Source organism: Alosa alosa, chromosome 6 (assembly GCF_017589495.1).
Source record: "Alosa alosa isolate M-15738 ecotype Scorff River chromosome 6, AALO_Geno_1.1, whole genome shotgun sequence".
NCBI lineage: Eukaryota > Metazoa > Chordata > Actinopteri > Clupeiformes > Clupeidae > Alosa > Alosa alosa.
The window spans coordinates 5,657,397-5,677,934 of NC_063194.1; the positions used below are offsets into that span (position 1 = coordinate 5,657,397).

Sequence of the window (20,538 nt, forward strand, 5' to 3'; positions counted from 1 at the left end):
CAGAGAGAGAAATGCATATGGCGATTTTTGGGAGATGGTCAGCCCATATGCTGTTCAAATAACCACACATAGCCTAGTGGAACAAACCTGTTTAACATAAAACGGACAAAGTTGTAGTCTTATGTCTTTCTCACTCAGGCTGTCGATTCTCAAATGCAACTGTATTGAAATTAGAATGAATGTCATGAATGTCAAAGTGTGTCCTTATGTTTTGATAGAAGGACTCAATTAAGTCAGCATTTTTCTGTGTTCTTCCACATGGGACATGACTCTGTTCCTGTGTGTTTCTGTCCCCGGACTGAGTATATCTGTATGTGTTCAAAGATAAGGGGATGTTTTTGCTCTTATGGATGCACCCTTGTGGTCATCTGCTCAGAATTGTCAGTGTTAATTGGGATCTGATTCAGTGTGATCCGTGTAAGCTGGGATGACCAATGCCATTTCCCGTTGACCTGGAAGGGTCCAGAGCAGCTGGTGAATATGTGAAACCACACTCTCTCTCCCTTGGTGTTGACTATAAATAAAACCTTGTTGATTTTTCAAGCCCATCGTCTGACTTTGTTTCTATTTACTGTATTACATTTACTGCCGACATCAATGAAGGGACTTCCGTAAGTGACAGCAGACATTTTTAACTTTTTTTTTTTAATTATTTATTCGGGATGACATTTCTATAACACAGCAAAGACAACTGATGTTTCATTCTATTCTTCTGGTCCATGACCACTACATATCAATCCACAAAAACAATTTGGAAAACAAAAAGGCAAATTGTTGCATCTATGCATTTGCACTGCTTCTGCAGTAGTTGTTTTGCAACAACAAACAAAAGGAACTGCATCAAAATTTGAAAAAAGCTTATGGTTTTTTCCCCTCAGTCAAATGTCAGCTGTGGAGAACAGCCAAAGCACACCAGACAATTTGGCCCATCCGAGATAAGCCAACGTGTCATTCAGGTAATCCACAGGAATGATCGGAGTGAATGGTAAGCTGGTTTGCTATCTGTGCCATCTAGTGTCCTTACTGTAAGATCATATACAATTTCTGTTTTCTGACCCTCATAATTCTATACTAATCTAATCACACAATAGATATAACACATAATCAAAGGTAAAATGCTAATGATTATTCAAATACTCAGCACCATCTGAAGACCTTAAGTTGACCTTCATTGCCAGCCACACTTGACCGCCATCACAAAAGCTGTGGTCTACACTCTGCATCTTGGTGAAAGAGGTGTAGGAGCATCCAGATTCCGTACTGTATAGCCTAAACAGAGGTCATTCACTTTTAATCCAGAAATACATTCCATTGGAACACTGATAAAATAACTGAGGACTCAGGCCTCTGTGCGTAAAGTAAGGAAGTTCTGCTGGTCTGGTTAGTGAGGTAAAAAAGCAGGTGTTGTGGTCACATAAACTGCTGTTTCATTAGATCAACAAATATCACAAAACACCACAAAGTATGTGCTACAATAAAGAGCTGAATAGTATAATGCCCCAACAAAGATAATGATTTTCATAGGGAGAGAAAAATGGTGGATAAAACACTGCAGACTGTTCACAAGCTTCTTTCATGTGGGTAAGGTATTTGGGTCAATGGCAACACGTTGCATTTGGGTACAGGTACATTTCAAGTATTTGGAACATGGAAACATTGGAATATTGATAAACTTTACTTCATAAATGCCGTGTAGACAGTTTCAACAGGTACAATGATTAATGACTAATGGCATTCAAAAAATAACAGTGAATACAAAATAATGTTTGACAGGTGAATGACTGGTGACCCTTAGTTAGGGGACAATACTGACAAAAGGTACATCAGATCAGATCAGATCAGAGTCTTTGAGTGAAGGCACAAGCTGAAGTGTTTCTTGATGTGCCTTGGGGGATAGATCACTCCTCCTCATCTGACTTGCGTGCCTGGGCCCGAAGTCTCTTTTTGGGAGACATGAGAAATGCCAAGGCAACGGTTGCCGTGCCGTCGCCGCTCTGTTGTGAGAAGCAGAGGAAGGTGGCCCAGGCAAAAGCAGAACATCCCATGAATGCAGTGCGCAGGTACAGCGGCATCAACACAAAGTTCAGGAACTAAAGCGAGGAGGGAGGAAGTATGTTAGCTGTATTCTTTAACACTTTCACACAAAAAGGCTGCATTCGATTTCCATTGTTTTCTCTCATTTTGCAACACCATGGTGTGTGTGTGCGTGTGTGTGCGTGCATGTGTAAGAGAGACAAAGGAGAGGTGGAAAGAAAGAGATAACAATGGAATATAAACAACTGAGAAACATAGACAGATTAGTAACATTGACAAAACTAAACTAAAAACATACTGTGTGTACAAAACTCAAACATGGCTGCACAGGCTATCCAGTAACATCCGGTGCTATGTTTTATTTTTTTTATGTCTCAAATACAGTTATAGAAATCACACTCATTGTGTACAAGTATCCTAAATAACATAACCTACCTGCATGAATGGCCAATACATCAGTCCAGTCTGAGGGGGAAAAAACAAAAGTAAGAAAAAACATATGAACCACAGAGACCTGAATCAGTTTCAATGAACCAACGCTTCCATATAAGCATTTAGTAAAAACACAAGGTCACACACGTCACTAACCTCCACTAGATGTAGCAATTATCAAGGGCTCAATCATAGCATGGGAAATTATTAACTCGGCCTTAGGGAACACAGCACTGACATCGATAAATGTATCCTAGTAGGCCTACTATCCAACCTCCCTACTCAGATATTCCCCATGCTTTGCGCTAAAAGGAACAGTTTTCAGCGTACCTTATACGTATTGAAGAATTTCTCCCTCCAGTCCTCGAAAATGTCATCTTTGCCCTCTAAGAAGCTTACCCCTGTGAAGGTTGAGAGCATGATACAGTTGCCGGAAGTTAAGCGTTGCATCTCTGATAGGCCACTCACAATATATACAAGTCATTAACCTATTGGCTGTATTAAAGAGATGCGTTAAGGCTACACCAGGAATGCCAGGGAACAAGTTCAGTTTACAGTGGAATTTGCTGTCCTACGATTGAGAGATGCAAGCTTCATGTATAGCCATTTTATCTTTAGCATGAATTCTCAAGGTTATTGTAAATGTCCCAATAGCCCAACAAATTCCCAGTGAATAGCCTAGCTCTATCTTTGGCTACGCGTAATTACGCTTTGGAGATGCATAACGTTACTTGACACACTGCAAATGTAATACTTCATCATATTAACTTACCAGTGTAGAACACACTCGTTGCAAGTGGTGATGCAAAACTTTGGTCCAGGAGCAGTTTGCGAAGAATCATGCCAGCAGACTTTCCCGGGAATCGATGCTCCAGCGCACGCAACCAGAAGTAATTGAAGTTACCATGGAAACTGAAAGCTACAATTGCGACATTTCTTGTATGTTTCCAGTCTATTTCATCTCTGTGTGCAATACACTGGTGTACGAAATCCCCACCAGCGAATAAACATCCATATAAAGTGACATTCGCAATCCAGGGAAAGCACTTCGCTCGTTTAAAAAAAACCTTCCTCATGGTAGAAACTATTTAAGTCGACAGAAATATTCGTTGAGACAGGTAAGTCCGTTATCCACTGTCAAGGTAGGCTGCGCAAGGACAGGTTCATAGGTTAGCCTAGTCCTTGGCCCACTGCACTAGGCTATATTTCTGCCATCAGTCATCCTCTAGCTGGTTATGGGATTACACAACACAACACAACAGGTAGTTGTTATTAACACAGGTTAAACACTTTTCAGACAAAAAGTTAGTGAAAGCACCACACGTTAAGGACTTTCTTGAAATCTCTGTAAAGTGAGTCCATCATGTAGCATTAGAAGTTGACTTCTAGCACATTCTGCACGAAGGACAGGCATACTAGTTAATTGTACAGGACATATTTAAACATCCTTGTTTAGCATCAAACAAGCTAATTGTATTTAATATAAATATGTTAAGATATTTTCAACTAGTTAATCTGTCAGAATAAAATCAGCAAGAGATGCAAGCATTTACCACCGGCATTTTCCCGAAGCGATAGCAGGTGCGTAACAAATCCTGCGGGTCAACTGCTAATCTGTCCGTATGGTTGCCCGTGACCATCTAAATCCTGCGCATGCGATCGAGCACAGCTCTGTAAATGTTTGAGTGGACTGGTAGAAGGCTGTGGTTATATCCTTGTTACAATGCAATCGACAAAACTGCATCTATCCGCAACAATTTACGCGCATGAGTATGCAATCTAATGCCATGGCATCCTGTGTCCACGCAACAGCTGAGCATTTTATAGTGGTGCGTGCCATGTCGTGACAAATTCCAGTGAGATTTAAACCTTGAAAAAAAATCCCACTGTTTCGACAGTTCAGACAGTTTAGTTTATTTTATGAACTACCCTACGGATCAATACATCTTTTGAAACACTGTCAAATAGGCCGCAATAAACCCGAAGATGCATCACCCCATACATTTAAGTGAATTGCTGTTCACACTGATAATGGGTTCAAATCACTGGTTAAAGTGGATATTTGTACATGTATTACATTAGGTCTGAACACGAACTTTTATTTCCAAAACTGTCAAAAACTGTCATGGCTGTAGCCTAAAACTGCGAGTTTCTACAGTCTCTGACCTTATGATCAGAAATTCCATCAGACAGGTCAAGGCTTTCATGTCATGTGAGGTGTGCCCATCAACTGTCATTTTCTGCCCTGAAATGACACTGCTCAGAAATCAGGTCCCCTCTGTCACCGCATTACCAGTCATTCAAGGCAAAAATGTGACTGCTGATCCCCTGTCAGTGTTTATCTCTAGCTGCTGCGCGAGCGAGAGCGTAGACATACGTCAGCGCTGCCAGCGTGGAATACGACGCGGCTCCCATACAGGAAGTAGACTGACTGCTGATCAGCGAAAGGACAGCAAAGTAACTAAGATACGGAAGATAATTGGCAAAGTGGTTAATTCGAAAACGTCCGCTGGTCCTAACTGTAGGCCTTACAGGAGGGATATAGACAGTCACTGCTCGCTGGTTTCGAAAAGCATGGAGCAGCCCCTTCATAAGGTAATCATGCAATTGCGGCTGTCATTTTCTCCAAGGTAACGTTAGCGGCAGCAGCAGTAGCACTATCAGAAGCAGGATACGGGCTGTCAAGGCTAGGTTGTCATTCCATGGAGGAAATGCAGGACGAACAGGAATTCCCTGCCAAACACAGCGTGTTCCTGTGACAGTTAATGTGAATTGGACTAATGTTATTTTGAAACAATTTCCATTGTTATTCAATAGTATCAAGACACGTTAATGCTAAGTGGGAAACCTTGTTCATTTAAGCATGGGATACTGTAGCTAGCAATAGCCATCTAATGACGTATCAGTTTATGCGGTCGATCGCGGATACCCGGCCAGCTCGTGCCAGTGCTGATGTGTGTTTTTACATTAGCTCTTAATGAGCAAGGGCATTTCAATTTAGCTAATAGCTCGGCAGTCTCCCAATTCTGCTGCGTTTCACGTGGACACTGGTCAGATTAAAATATCCTGCATGTTTGAGCATTTTTGCATATTCAAGCCAACTTAATTTAAAGTGTTATATGACACCTGGAGTCAGACTCCAGGTATTTTGTCACAGAATCGCCACACCCAAACTTGTAACTTCGCAAAGGCCATCCTATTATAAGGAGTAGGACATCATCCAGGATACAGGGCAACCAGTCATTCAAGAAGGGGAGTGGTTAGCCTACCTACACTCTGGCAGAAAACCTAGCTATAGGCTACAATTGTACTGTCAGGATGTAGTCTGAAAATCCAATTAATCTGAATAATTCATTTCAAACCTGTGAAGTGTCTTTGAGTTGGCAAATTCTTATGTAGACTCTCTCCCTAGACAATGGTGGACCCCATGCTAGCAGAGATGGGGCGAAATCTAAATGATGCCATGAAGATTCTTGAAAATGGTCAAAAGTAAGTCATGGGCCGATCTTGTGTTTCAGACATGCACCATTGTTTGCGTTAACCATTTTTGTGAAAGCCAGTGCACTGGCTTCTCCAACAGGATAGCTAAATGTACATTAACTTGGGTGCTAGTATCAGTGGTGCTGTAAACTTTTTATCAGTGCAAAGACCTTAGGACCCCAACTGGACCGGCCACAACCACTCCACCCCTCTACACACTGAAGATGTCAGAGTGTGTTGATGGCTTTCTGTTGAAGTTCCCTCTCAAAGTATCATAATTATCAAACCATGCAATATTCTCATACTTTACTGTATCATAGACAGTTCACATACCGGTACTATGTTTTTCAGCAGCTTTGCCCACATGTATTTAAAGATTGTTGAATAGAAGATAAACTGTACTTCTAGGCGGTGTCATTATATCTGTAAGGAACTGAGCATGTTCTGGTATGGTGTTTTAACAGGGAGGCAGACGAAGACTCAGGTCAACGGCGACCCAGCTGGAGAGATATTCCAGGACCACTACAGGGGGAGTAAGTGGTCCCGTCAGACTCATTGACACAAAAAGTATCAAATATATTTTATTGTTCAAAGAGTAAAACATGTTGGAAATCACAAAGGACTGAATTATTTGGGTGAAGACCCTGCTTTCGGAACACTCTCTGAGACAGTGTGGGTGGTGCTAGATTTCTAATAGGTTGATCACTATCACATGATTACACATGATTATTAACTGTCATCTTTGTAAAATAAATATTCCTCTCTTGTGTATTTCTTTAACATCCAGTGGTCAGGATGTTGCCAGTATTCTTCAGCTGGTGCAGAATCTAATGCATGACGACGAAGACAAACAGAGTCATCGGTAAGTTTTGTCCTATCAAATGTTTCATCTATTTTATTCAGATAGTGTCACACAGATATGATTCAACACTGCTTCAAATAACTTCCAGTAGATTTGGAATGCTTCAAGGGCTAAGAACGACACAGACAAGAAGGATGTCACTGTCATGTGATCAAAGTGATCATCAGAAGCATGCATCCTCATTGAGTGTATTCATGCCCAATTAAATGCGGTCAAATCTATAACCACAATATCTTAAGGTTACTTTATACTCTCTTCACTTCAAATTAGTTATTCAGTCTGCCATGGGGAGAACAGATTATCATAACAGTTTGGTCCTGTTGTGGAACAAGATATACTTAAATTATGATAACATTCCTGATGTTTCTGAGTCTTTTGAGGCCTTCTTTGTGGCCTTGCTCACACCTTCGTAAGAGGAACTGCACAGGCTGCAGCATAGGAATTGGGCTCATGTTATTGTCATGCTCACCTGTTTGTGTATGAAACCTTCATCCAAAAAAATGACAATGATGTTTGTTTCTATCCGTCTCCATTTTCTGTTAAAGTTAAAGTTTAATGGTATTTAGCAGATGCTTTTATCTAAAGCGACACAGACTTGCCGGATTTGTCTGGTCTTTAAAGGAGAATTCCGGTGTGATATTGACCTAAAGTGTATTGAAACATGATACCGAGTGTGAACGTATGTCTCATAGCCCATCTCGGCTTGTCCCCTGCACTCCAAAATCTGGCACTAGTTAGCCGATGCTACCAACAGCTTTTTCAATAGTGGTGCTTTGGCATCGGGCTAGCCATGCAAATAAATCACTGTTTTACACCCATTTACGAGGCTCAATGTATCTCCACACTTCATTGGTAGACTTCCGAGGGCCCTGACATTTAAAAGCGAGACATTGAGAACTTTGAAAAGCACTGGTAGTTTACTTACAAGACGATTTATACAGACAGTATCTTCACAAAGTTTAGCGTTTGCAGCCATCTTGAATTTAGTCCGATAAATTCGAACAGCAGTAAGAATGAACAGGTATGATAAAGGGATCAGATTCCAAAAATAATTCAGTGGAAATGCATGGATTCCAGTTTCTTCCAGTAGCAGCAACTGGAATCCATGCATTTCCACTGAATTATTTTTGGAATCTGATCCCTATCATACCTGTTCATTCTTACTCGCTGTTCGAATTAGTAAGTAAGTCTTGTAAGTAAACTACCAGTGCTTTTTCAAAGTTCTCAATGTCTCGCTTTTAAATGTCAGGGCCCTCGAAGTCTACCAATGAAGTGTGGAGATACATTGAGCCTCGTAAAATGGGTGTAAAACAGTGATTTATATGCATGGCTAGCCCGATGCGAAAAGCACCACTATTGAAAAAGCTGTTGGTAGCATCGGCTAACTAGCCCAGATTTTGGAGTGCAGGGGACAAGCCGAGATGGGCTATGAGACATACGTTCACACTCGGTATCATGTTTCAATACACTTTAGGTCAATATCACACCGGAATTCTCCTTTAAGTTCTCTACCAACTGTTTTGTTGAAATCAAACTCCTGTGTACTCAGCACTGTTGTATTTGTGTTGTAAACCCTATTGCTCATCTATCTCCCCACTGGCGTGTGTTCCACCCCTAGCAGGATGCAGTATGTGGGGGAGCAGGGTCACATGGCCTTGTTGGGGCACAGTCTAGCGGCCTACATCTCAGTGCTGGACCGTGACAGACTCCGCAAGCTGACCACACGCATCCTGTCTGACACTACCCTCTGGCTGTGCAGGCTGTTCAGGTTAGTCAGCATGAAGTGTGAGATATTATCCTCTCCTTTCATTGTGAAAGTTACACCAGGAAGCAATGAACTAGAACCTTTTATCACATGGCATATTTTTTTGTAGTTCATTCCAGTTCAGTTCATCTATTTAAGCTGTTAGGAAGTGGTTTTGGGGTATATGCTGTAATAATTATCGTCTATCATACCTGTGTGCTGTTTATGCACGATAGAGGAAAGTATAGTTCTATACAATAGACAGTGTCTCCTGTCCACACAGTAGGGAACAGTTGTACTGCAGGGCTGCTGTACAGTCCAATTGTGAAGGACAGTCTCTGGCTCTCATTTGAGTTGACTCACCAGGTGTTTTTCTGAGAATCTATGAGGAAGTAAAAAGCTGTTGCAGTGACTGAGCTTTTAAAAGATTTTATTGCTGTATGTGTCCATGCATGACCGCATAGTCGTCTACACACAGTGAACACACACTTGACAAAATACAGAGTGGAAGTGCATGCACTGTGTCCAGAACCATGGTGATCCTTTAAGTGACCGTGTCTTGGCAGGTATGAGAATGGCTCTGTGTATTACCACGAAGACGACCGTGAGGGCCTGGTGAAGGTCTGTCGCCTGGTGATAAACGCTCGCTACGAAGAATATTCCACAGAGGGGTTCACTGCGCTCAGCTCCAAACAGCCGGTCATCTATCAGAGCGCCGCCTGCAGGTCGGGGCTGGGACAGCACCTCTGCAGCCAGGTGTGGACAAAGACATCTTTGCTTCAGTTTCCGTCATTTCATGATCTGTTATTTTGTGTGGACAGAAGAAGTCAGTTCAGGTTGAATTGAATTCCAGTGATGCGCTTTGACTTGGTGTCTTTAATGTTGTGTGCCACAATGATATGTCTTAACCACTTTTCAAAATCTCTCTTTTTTTTCCCTCCTCTTATCAGCTTGGGCTTCCTCTGTCCAGCCTTTGCACTGTGCCCTGTAACACCATGTTTGGATCTCAGCATCAAATAGTGAGAAGCCTTTTCCCCTCCTCTTACTTAAGTTCTATGCTTAAGTCCACAGATGTTTTAGATGAGAATGAATACATCCGTTTTTATTTGATTCTAGGATGTGGCCTTGTTGGACAAGCTTATTAAAGAAGATGTTGACACGGGGAAGGTCCCTCTGCTGTTGATAGCCAATGCAGGTCAGACTCCTCCATGTTCCTGGTGTCCTCGTTCTTAGACAGGTTTATCCAGCCACACCTCTCAGCACGAGACTGATCTGATATCCTTTTTGCCCATTCAGGAACGCCTGGGGCTGGACACACAGATAAACTGGGACGCCTGAAAGAGCTCTGTGTCCAATACAACATATGGCTTCATGTTGAGGGGTGAGTGAATGAATGAGTGAGTGAGAGAAAAGCAGAAGTGGTCAAGTGATCAGTATTGCTACTGCTTTTCTTCACTCACAAGAGTTAAATTCTGAAGGGTAGTGGACATAGCCTGCTTTTGGGACATCCAGTCATTCACTACATAGTGCAGTATATAGTGAAAAACTATATAGTGGTTATTCATTGTTCTGAATGCTCTGAATTTAGGTATAGTCTGAATATAATCTCTGATATGTTTTGGCTGCTGAGCTTATCTTTGTGTCTTCCAGGGTGAATTTGGCGACTCTGGCCTTGGGTCAAGTCACATCTCCAGTTATGGTGCGTCCAAGGACTTTGTTATAGTGATTGTCAGCACTTTAAACTGACTGTAATGTTTGCATATCTCTCTTTTTCTGTGTGTGTGTGTGTGTGTGTGTGTGTGTGCGTGGCTATCCTCATGCGCTCCAATGTCATTTTGATTTCTCTACATCTCCAGGCAGCTACCAAGAGTGACAGCATGACCCTCACTCCAGGTCCATGGCTTGGACTTCCTGCTGTGCCAGCTGTCACACTTTATAGACATGAGGACCCAGCTCTGGTGAGCAAAGCACATAAAAAATGTCCTGAGACATTGCAATTAGAAACTGCTTTGTAGACATTTCTCCGTGCAGTGTTTGTCAACGTTCCCACTTTTTATTTAGTTTAACATTTTGATCATGCCGGATCTAACACAATTTTCTCTCTGTTGTTTGACCTCCATGTCATGTGGGGGTGCTGTTTCACATCATGCAGTCTCTGGCAGCGGGACTGACCTCCAGTCAGCCAGTGGAGAAGCTTCGTGCCCTGCCCCTCTGGCTGTCCCTGCAGTACTTGGGGCATGATGGGATAGTGCAGAGGATTAAGAACGCCACGCAGCTCGTAAGTCTCCCGTCTGGCAGAGTTTAACTAGGACATGATGCTCTGGAAACACAGCCAGAACACAATGCTCTGGAAAACAGTACTGTTGGTGTCCTGAGTTGGGTCAACAAGTTGTGTGTTTCTGCAGAGTCAACAGCTGCTGGAGCATCTCAAGACACTGGCCTTAATCAAGACCTCAGTAAGTTTTTTTTATGATTTGCTGCATGTGTTTATGGTGTTCTTTTGTCATGCTTTGTGATGTGTGTTGTATTTTTTGAAATGGTTCATTTTTTTCCTAATTGGCTTTAAGAACTTTTTTGACTGATTATTATATATTTATAATATATCTTTTTTTTTGTTTACATTTTCCAAATTTAAATTGTAAATTTAAAAGTAACATGAACCTTACATAAAAATACATGAGAAGTGCTTGTAGTATGTACAGATAGGAAACGCATAAAACATATTAGAAAACTGAAGGATTAATAAATTAATAAGGAAGGGATAATGTATAGAACATCAGTCATTATTGGGAAAATAAGTCCCAACAGGGCGAACCGGACCCCGACGTGCCAGCGGAGGGGTTTTGCTTCGCCCTGAAGGGACTTATTTTCCTAATAATGACCGGCGTTCTATACATTATTCCTCTTATTATACGGCTACTTGCCAAAATGAAAAAATAAACTCCACGATATGTTTCTTTACATTTATTTGTTACCATTTCGTTGTGGCTTTTGCTGAGAAACAAATAGTTCGCAACACACGCTGAACTTGAATCAAACGTTCTTTAGAACACAGCTGATAGACCGTCTGCCTTTACCTTTGAATGAAAATCTGTTGCCATTGACAGCGGTCATTATTTCAGAGGTCCTTAGACGAAAATAAGGAACCGTAGAACTTTGGGAAATCCCATTCAAGTCAATGGAGCGTTCTACTTGCATTGTGAAGAGCTGTATAATAATATAATCTAAAGTGCACTATATTTACTTTACTAAATAGAAATACTAAACGTTTCTGCATATCATGTAAATCTAATGGGATAACATGGCCTTGCATAGGGTAGCCTCATTCTCTCTAAGATGAGATATAGCACTGTATCTCCATCACTATAATCTGGAAAACAGATGTTTTTATATTGTCCCACAATTAGGATGTCCTTGATGATGAGGTGTCTCTCCTCGAGGCTTTGACCATGGTAAAACTGCAATGATCTGTTAGACTCTTGTGTTCAAGCCTTCTACTAAAGCAAAGGTTTGGGAGTCTTGTCTGCAAAGGGCCGACATGTCTACAGGACTTGAGCCCAAGTGTTCAGGAGTGCATCTGATTGTCTTTACTAGATTCCCTAGATTTAATCAACTGATTGTGGTCCTCAAAAGACTGTTTAGGTATATCAGGTGCGCTCTGCTTGGTAGGCACCAAACCTGCTTGCTTGTCGGCCCTTTGCGGACAGGCGCTAACCTCTGCCCTAACGCACTGTAGTGAGAACCTGGGTGCCTTGGATTTCAGGCTGGGGTGTCTCACTCACGGCTCCCCCTGCTGGCTGGGAGTTCTCTCCGGGATGTCCTGGGCTCTCTCATTCTGTCCATTGTAGGTGGGACCAAACCTCTTACCCCACCTTTCCCTCCCTTTCTTTATTTCCATTTCCCCTCGTTCCACAGCCCCCCCCCCTTCCTCACCATATCCACTCATTCACCCATTCACCCAGTTAAAGTGACAGGGGATTGAGGCACTCATTTATGTATTTTTTTTGTTTGTATGGTTTTTGTTGTCGTCCCCGTTGGCTAAATGTGCGTTCACAGGCATGTTGCTAGCCGTATCATCTGGACAATGCCACCGTCGTAGAGACTGATGACTGCTTGGGTCATCATGGATGGACCTCACTGTGTTTAAAATGGGTTTGGAGCCTCTGTAGACCGAATACAGCAAAGTGAATTAACTCCCAGGGAATTTGTTTAATTGGCCTTTTGTGAGGGAAGGAGCACATTCCTGTTCAAGGTTTTGGCACAGTACTAACACATTCCTCCGAGGGAGATAACGCACAACCAAAGGCTATCCTTGCTGTTGACATAATGGTGAACTAGAATACCAGGAAGAGAATGTCTTTGGGTTTGGGGGTTTTCGAGTATAACCTCTTTGATGTGAGGGTTCTCCTCAAAGCTTTGTTCCTCTCTTATCACACATTCTTGGTTAATATTACATTCAGTATTACTAATACAGGTGAGTGTTCGGGTCATTGTCACATGTCACCATTGCTTTATTGAACCCCTAAAAGCTTCTTTACTGAAACAGACCTTCAACTTGAGTGTAAAACACAGGAATGTCCATTGTGCATGAGAGTCCTGGGCATTAGCTTTCTCAGTTGTGTATTACAGTGGGCTAGCGCGCGCACACACCAGCATGCAGCAGGTCCACTCCTGGCACTGTTAAACAAAGGACTCTGTTTCCTAAACGTTGCATGAGATTAAGTCAAGCTGGCACTCCACACAGTGGTCATGCAGACGTGTTTTACCAGTCAGACAAGCACGGCCTGTAATCCAGTCTGAAAACAAAAAGCATCTCCATGACATTACCTTGAAGCATTTCTAACAAATCCCTGTCTCACAAACTCATACGGCAATGCTGACGGTTACTGTATGTCTCTTGCTCTCTTGAAAATCAAGTGCATATACTCTTTCCAGTGTGCAGATTTTGTGGGGTTAAGTTGTGCTCCCTCTTGCATGTCCACCAGGTGGAGGATGAGCTGAACTCTCCAGTGGTGGTGTTCAGGTTCTCCCAGGACACCAGTGCAGGTGAGGCCACCTGCTGGATCCACCTCAGCCATTACACCCAGTGTCTGCTAATGAGATTGACTGAAACCAGCCAGAAATGATCAGTTTACTTGGAAACAAATGGAAGGATGCAAAAAAATACACACTTTTTTTTGATCAAGTAGTGAGCCATGTAAAAAGATAGGACATAACATTATACATGTTTTTAAATTGTTTTTGCAATTACTCAGGCTTAATAAGGCTGTCAAGTTTTCTTAAATATATATTTTTCCTATAGACTTAATTGCACTGTTAAGCCAATGAAATTAAAGCATTTAAGCATTTGTTTTCCCCCAAGGTATGTTTACATTTTACTCAATTGCTTTTGTCTATTTAGCATCCAGTGGTGGATCTCTGGAGGGCTATTTCCCTGGAGAAAAGGAAGTCCAAGATGCTCTCAACAGATGGGTATGCTTCATAATTATACATTTTATAATGTCACTGTTCTGCACAAAAGTTTTACAATTATTGTCTTCAACCTGTGAGGTTCTGGTTGATATTTTATATCTAAAGGTTCTATGAAACAAAACAAGAACCCTATAATATTTATGAAACCATTTTCATGGGATTTATAGACAAATAGCATGGTAGAGGTCCAAATACCATTTATTCTCTGTGTGTATCTGTACAGCTCGGAGAGGAGTTGGCCCAGCAGGTACCGTCCAGTGGGGTAGACGTGGTAGAGTTGGAGGACGAGGGCACCTGTGTCCGCTTCAACCCACTCATGACTGCTGCAGGTATGGACAGGTTGGATGCAAACTGACCCTGTGAACGTCCAAATCTAGGGAAAGCTGTTTTTTTTTAAGGAAAATAAATACTGTTAAAAATCTTTTCTTCTTCTTCAGTGGTGCATAAGAGTGCCATGTAAAAATAACATTAGGGTCCAAGTGCCCACGGGGACCCAGGTTCTAATCCGACCTGCGGTCATATCCCGGTCCCACTCCATCTCTCTCTCTCTCTCTCTGTCAATCTTCACCGTCCTATTCAAATATAAGGCAAAAAGCCCAAAATATATACTTAAACAATTTAGGCCCATGTGCCCACAGGGACCTGGGTTCAAATCCAGACTTGTCGCTGTCCTATCTGAATGAAGATATATAAAAAAAAAAAACATATTTAAATCTTTATCTACTGATCTCCTGCTCATTATTCTGCAGTAGCCACATTTAATTACAGGCCAGGGAAATGCCTGAGTGTAAATAGAAATGTCATCTGAACACTTTCAGTGTTGGGGACCCAGGAGTCCGACATCAAAGCTTTGGTGGAGAAGCTGACAGACGTGGTGCCTCTTCTGAGCAGCACGCTGCGCTTCAGGCAGGACTTCAGGGAGGAGATCCACCACCAAGCCGCCCTTACCTACATAGAGGACCTCAGCTGGCCGGGCCTGGGTGCCATAAGGTGAAAGGTCAAGGGTTACGGGGTCATAGAGGCGTATTTTGTTGTGATAATTGTTCATCACAACTAGCTTAGTCAGTCTTGAGTCATTTTGTGCTGCCTTATCTACATGACTTGTTCTGTTAAAGTACACACCCATGGACAAGCATTATTTTAGCATACAAAGCAATTTTGAAATATAAGCACAATATATGTTAAATCATCCAATATATATTAAAAATGACACACAAAAAAATCCTGTTAAATAAGTTGTAATTACATCTTTTAATGACCATGTGGATGGTCTGTTCTCCTAGGTATGAGCCTCAGTGTGAGCAGGATGACGACAACAAGAGGCAACAGGATGTGGAGAGGATCAATGGAGACATGCTGAAGAAACTAATGGAGTTAGATGCAGACATCTCCTTCTCCACTGGTAACACTTTACAACACAATGCTTCTTAAATTAATCATTCATACACATTTATATCATTCTGCCATGTCAAATGGCTTGTATAGCACTTTGGTAAACAATCTGTTAAATGTGCTCTATAAATAAATGTGCTCTATGACTTGACTTCATTACATAATAAAATGTGATCAAGAGAACTTTTAGTGTCACACAAAAGGTCATCATTTCTTTTTTGGGTTTGCTGGTGTGTCTGTTGACGCCTCCAGAGACTCATATCTAAATCTGCTTTCACAGATCATCCAGTGCTAGTGTGTTCTCACACTAGAAATAAGGGCTGCACGACCTGGGGGAAATATTGCCATTTTTCTGAGAGATATTGTGATTGCGATTTGATTTGTAATATACTGTAGTAATTGAAAGTAAAGCTTCAGTTCAGTATTCTAAATTTCGCTTTAAGTTGGGCCACTTGTGATTGGTGAGCATGCCTGGTGCATGAGAAGCACAGCGCTTCTGCACTCCTAGATAAGCTTCACTGTCTGTCACACAAGGAGGATGACATAAATACCGTAATTTCCCAACTATTAGCCACCGCTTATACATTGATTTTGCAAAATGTCTTCAGCTATGAGGTTAATACACAGGGCAGTTAATATGGTATTAATATGGTTTCGTTTTTTTAACTTGCATAAAACACTGTCCTGTGGCTTATACACAATGCGGCTAATACACAGGAAATTACTGTATAAAAGTAATAGATGTGACAAGATTTTGCAAAGACAGAGTTGCAAGCTGCATTATTAATTGCAGCCTTTATTAATTCCATTAGTTCAAATTGCAATTTTGATTTAAAAAATATTAATTGTGCGGCCCTACTTGAAATGCAATGTCATCCTTCTTGCACCACCCAGGTCCAGAGTTTGGTAATGAGACTAACTGCATATACGTGGGGTTGGCGACTGAGGATCTTGATGTGGCAGAGCTGGTGCAAACCATTGCAGCAACTGGGAGGGACCTTGAAGAAAGCAGCAAGGTATGCTAGCTCGGTTTTAATGGAGCCCTAACATCTCAAAAGTTTTTGGACTATGTTGTAATATATATATATATATATATATATATATATATATATATATATATATATATATATATATATATATATATATATATAATCCTTTTGTTGTTCTAGTTGCTAGAGAACATGACCGAGGTTGTGCGAAAAGGCATCTTGGAGGCTGAGGCACAACTACAGAAAGCTAATGAAGAAAAACTCATGGAGGAGGTGTGTGTTTTGTGGTGCTTATGCAATTAACATATGGTTGTGTTAGCTGTATGTGTGTTTGTGTTATAGGCCTGGTATAGTCCTGCGTCTGTGTCCTGCATGCAGCGTGTGGCGAGAATTGCGTCATCAACGCAGCATGCGGGGGATGTTGTGTGCCTCCCAACAATTGTGACCGCGCATCAATGACGCACATCTTCGATGCGCGCAAATGTGCACGAAGGAGCATACCACCTCCTTTAGTGTCAAATCAACAAAATATATACACTGCTCATATAATAATTCTTGTTCCTGAGTAGTCCAAGCCTGTTTGCTGGTGTATGTCTTTTCCATTGTTGTTACTTATGGTCTTCCTTGGCCCATCCTTAGGGAGTCCTGAGGCAGATTCCCCTGGTAGGCTCTGTGCTCAACTGGTTCTCTCCCACTCAGATGTCCATCAAAGGCCAAACGTTCAGCTTAGTTGCAGGTAGTGATGATCTTTTCATGTCATGTTTTTGCCCCAAAATGATTTTCTTTCACATGATTTTAACTGTCCATGAAGCACCATGAAGCTTAAAATTACTGCTTGCTTATTCTGTTCTAGCTTCTCCCCCATTTCTGTTTGTGTTTTCTTGGTAATGTGGCTGTTTCTCACGGAATGTGTCCTCCTCCAAAGGTTCCCTGGACTCCACAGAATCCACTTACGCAATGAAAACTCAGACAGGGACCACACCTGACACCCCCACATCAACTGGCAAACGCCTGCCTGGTACAGCATATCACCTCTTCTTTTTCAATCAAACTAATATGTTCAATAGTTTCACTAACTTCATGATCTTTAAATCACCTTTCTCTTAATGTTCTTCTAAAGTAAAATGCCTTGTAGAATTAAAGTGTAATTGTACCTTCAGCTCCGAGCCAAACTTGCCAAAACCTAGCCAAGGGGTTGAGGGGGGGCATTAACATTCTTAAAGGGCAAATGTCAGGTTAACAAAATGTTTAATTAATGTTAGTTAATGTGTAGATAAATCAGTGAAGATGTACATATTTTTAAAATTATTACTTTAAATGCACTACGACAACATTTACAGCCATTTTTGTCAAGATCACATTTTAAACAGAACTGAGTGATCATCATAAAAGGAAAGAAATTATTTAAAAGAGCAGTTGTCAGGTTAAATTTGTTATTAAGATTAATACAAAATACTTTTTTGGATGTCCTCTGCCTCAAAACTCGACATATTTCTATATGGACAACCTTTTATGATGTCACTCATTTGTGTTTTGCAATGCTGGCTTGAAAAGACTGTAAATGTTGTCGTAGAGCATTTAGAGTAGTAATTTTAAAAATATGTATGTCTTCACTGATTTATCTTCACATTAACTAACATGAATGAAGTTGTTAACCTGACATTTGTCCTTTAACATAACAATGGGTGACTATTGGATTGTTAACATTTTATGTACATTTCATGATAGAATCTACATTAGCATTGCCCTTGGATGATTTTAAACAGTAGATAGCTTATTGAGTCATTTTCAACTTCAAGCTAATTCAATTGCGCAAACAGGAAAGTCATGATATTGATTAATAGGATTTTCCACCTCCTGGAAGGCCTTGAGGCCACACTGTTTGCAGGTGAGCTTCTTGCACTAATTCCTCTCTGGTGTTCAATCCACAGGACAAAAGTTATTCAGGCGATCAGCAGCTGGCTCAGACACCTACAGCGAAACTAGTTCAGTGGGTCAAGCAGAGGAGATGCCCCGAGAAACTACCCCACTGCCCCCTGCCTCAGAGGAAGGGGTAACAGAACCTCCTCAGGAAGAACTCGCCACCTCCGATTCTTCTTTGCCCGAAGTCCAACGCCAGCCAGACGGACAGGAGTCAGAGGTGGACTCCATCAGATAAAACATTATGAAACTGGAAAGAAGCACCAAGGCCTACAAGTTGTGTAGGTCCCCTTTGGACCCACAAATGGAGAATTAGAGTTAGCATAGACATAGATCATCACCTTAATACCTGGAGCCAAATTCACATGAACTCATTTTGCTGATATGCAAACAAAGAAAATGAACAGATATTTGGATTTGAGAGAGACAGAGAGAGATGCGTATAATTATATTCACACCATGAACCACTCACACCACTATGTTGTCTTAACTAGAAGGACACATTTTAGAAAGAGATCTACAAAAAAAAAAAAAACTTCTGTCGGTAATTATATATGTTACAGAAAACACAAAGATAAGACATAACACCATTGACCCCTGATCACTGTTGAGATGGGCACTGCCCTTGACGTTGCTCACTCCCATCCGTCCATCGCAGGTGCCTGAGGATTCTCTGTTAAAACATGTACAGGTTCATTGTATACATAACCAAAGGGCTATTGTGGCCTTACCGTCATAATCAAAGACCTGTATGCATTTTTCATCTTTCTACTGTCTACTCTAAATACTGCATAGGCTTTACTGTACATGAAATACGGTAATGAAGAGACTAATGCTTTGAAACTAATGCAGATATTTTTAACACAGAAAGAGAATATAGCCTTATTGCACTAGTTTGTACAGAGTGTCTTAATTTAATCAGGATGTTTTAATTATTTATTTATTGTTATACAAAATTTGCTAAATTCAGGAAAAAAAACATTAATACACAACTTTATTTGTTCTAAAGTATTAGGTATCCATATAGGATGTTATCTAATGATAGCATCCAGTCAACACTCGTGTTTTTCACAGACTTGTGATTGTGATACAGCACTCACTGTGAATTCAAATTGTATCAGTGTATTTTTATAATGATGTGTTTGTGGATGCCATGTTTGAGTGAGTTAGAGTACATACACCAAATGAATTGAACAGTTCTGGAGTTCGGTTCAATCTCCACTGAAACTAATATTGACTGCATCATATTAATTTTAAACACTTAATAAAAAAATAACATTAGAATCCCAAATGGCATACAGTTACATGTTGATGTCATTCATGTGACATTCTTTACTTTTCAAGTTCTACTGTTCATAGAAGGGACAGTGAATTGAATTCACTGTCATGTATTCTGACTAGTTGTTTTTCTTTCAATTTGTTTGGCTTAAATAATCCAGCACATTGTTAAATTGTTTTGTCACCAAGTGCATTTTTTCATGTTCCCTAATCTTTTTTATGTTAAAATGTAATCTCCGGTGCAATAAAAAACTGGGATTTAGCTGTAGAAGGATAAAATGCGGAAATGACTTGAATATATGTTTGGGGATTTTGTTTATTTTAATACATTAAATGACAACCTTATTATTTTTTTTTACTAAAGAGTATCATCTTTAATTGATGTCTAATAATATGTAATTTTTTGATTATCTATGTATCTTCTTTTGCTTTAAGCTACTGTATGAAACCGTACCATACCTGCTGATCCACTATGAAATATGCCTAATTTTGATCATTTGTCCAGTGAAATATATTAAATTGCAAAATTACATCTATCAGTTTGAGTTGTTTCTTTATATCTCTCTATACAATGATAGTTTAAGATTGACCCCCCATGTCATAGACTACACAAGCTGTTGTGTAGTCACCTATTGAAAACTGGCTTGAAAAACATGTGAACCCTTTTGAAAAGTCAAGCCCTTTATTGTTTCTATTTTGTCAACTGATTTTTGTGACAACGGGTTGATAGCCCTGTTTGGGCCCCCTTGTTTGGTACAGTGATTTTTTTATTTATTTTTTTTTTCAAAAAAAGGGGGAGGGGGCTGTAAAGGAATGTCCTTGTAACCTGGCTCTGACTGCTCTAACTTAATTTAAAACTTTCATCTTCCTGTGATGGATGTAGGCAATGGACTTTTGGTTTTCGAGGAAAACATAAAATTGCCCTCTGAATTGAA

At 40.7% G+C, this 20,538-nt stretch overlaps 2 protein-coding genes across 7 annotated transcripts; one reads left to right on the forward strand and one right to left on the reverse strand.

The window, feature by feature from the left end:
• Positions 1 to 665: 665 nt before the first annotated feature.
• mpv17l (MPV17 mitochondrial membrane protein like) lies at positions 666 to 4,097 on the reverse strand. Of its 2 annotated transcripts, none has more exons than XM_048246234.1 (5): positions 4,020 to 4,097; positions 3,239 to 3,385; positions 2,797 to 2,867; positions 2,470 to 2,499; positions 666 to 2,090 (listed from the first exon to the last, which is right to left on the reverse strand). In XM_048246234.1, exons 2-5 carry the CDS (start codon positions 3,306 to 3,308, stop codon positions 1,899 to 1,901), a joined length of 363 nt encoding a protein of 120 aa, XP_048102191.1. In that variant the 5' UTR covers positions 3,309 to 3,385; positions 4,020 to 4,097; the 3' UTR covers positions 666 to 1,898. The 2 variants fall into 2 exon arrangements, with proteins under 2 accessions (XP_048102191.1, XP_048102190.1); XM_048246233.1 differs by having other exon boundaries at positions 3,239 to 3,695; positions 4,020 to 4,066.
• Positions 4,098 to 4,881: 784 nt separating this feature from the next.
• Positions 4,882 to 20,139, forward strand: pdxdc1 (pyridoxal-dependent decarboxylase domain containing 1). Of its 5 annotated transcripts, none has more exons than XM_048246126.1 (24): positions 4,882 to 5,061; positions 5,879 to 5,955; positions 6,411 to 6,479; positions 6,734 to 6,808; positions 8,427 to 8,576; positions 9,119 to 9,308; positions 9,503 to 9,571; positions 9,669 to 9,747; positions 9,849 to 9,933; positions 10,203 to 10,251; positions 10,409 to 10,510; positions 10,705 to 10,830; positions 10,958 to 11,008; positions 11,960 to 12,004; positions 13,538 to 13,598; positions 13,954 to 14,024; positions 14,248 to 14,353; positions 14,843 to 15,014; positions 15,308 to 15,426; positions 16,311 to 16,432; positions 16,586 to 16,678; positions 17,045 to 17,141; positions 17,331 to 17,423; positions 18,337 to 20,139. In XM_048246126.1, exons 1-24 carry the CDS (start codon positions 5,041 to 5,043, stop codon positions 18,561 to 18,563), a joined length of 2,349 nt encoding a protein of 782 aa, XP_048102083.1. In that variant the 5' UTR covers positions 4,882 to 5,040; the 3' UTR covers positions 18,564 to 20,139. The 5 variants fall into 5 exon arrangements, with proteins under 5 accessions (XP_048102083.1, XP_048102081.1, XP_048102082.1 ...); XM_048246124.1 differs by lacking the exon at positions 11,960 to 12,004 and adding an exon at positions 12,316 to 12,396; XM_048246125.1 differs by lacking the exon at positions 11,960 to 12,004 and adding an exon at positions 12,316 to 12,396 and having other exon boundaries at positions 8,430 to 8,576.
• The last annotated feature ends 399 nt before the right edge of the window (positions 20,140 to 20,538 follow it).

What these genes read in the sequence shown, in the direction of transcription:
- mpv17l (XM_048246233.1), bottom strand. Translation starts at nt 3,542, where the DNA reads ATGAGGAAGGTTTTTTTTAAACGAGCGAAGTGCTTTCCCTGGATTGCG. An exon ending in AACGAGTGTGTTCTACACTG is followed by an intron (nt 2,868 to 3,238) that starts GTAAGTTAATAT and finishes CAACCTTCACAG; the next exon opens with GGGTAAGCTTCTTAGAGGGC. An exon ending in TGTATTGGCCATTCATGCAG is followed by an intron (nt 2,091 to 2,469) that starts GTAGGTTATGTT and finishes TCCTCGCTTTAG; the next exon opens with TTCCTGAACTTTGTGTTGAT.
- pdxdc1 (XM_048246124.1), top strand. Translation starts at nt 5,041, where the DNA reads ATGGAGCAGCCCCTTCATAAG. An exon ending in GACATGAGGACCCAGCTCTG is followed by an intron (nt 10,511 to 10,704) that starts GTGAGCAAAGCA and finishes CACATCATGCAG; the next exon opens with TCTCTGGCAGCGGGACTGAC. An exon ending in TTAAGAACGCCACGCAGCTC is followed by an intron (nt 10,831 to 10,957) that starts GTAAGTCTCCCG and finishes GTGTTTCTGCAG; the next exon opens with AGTCAACAGCTGCTGGAGCA.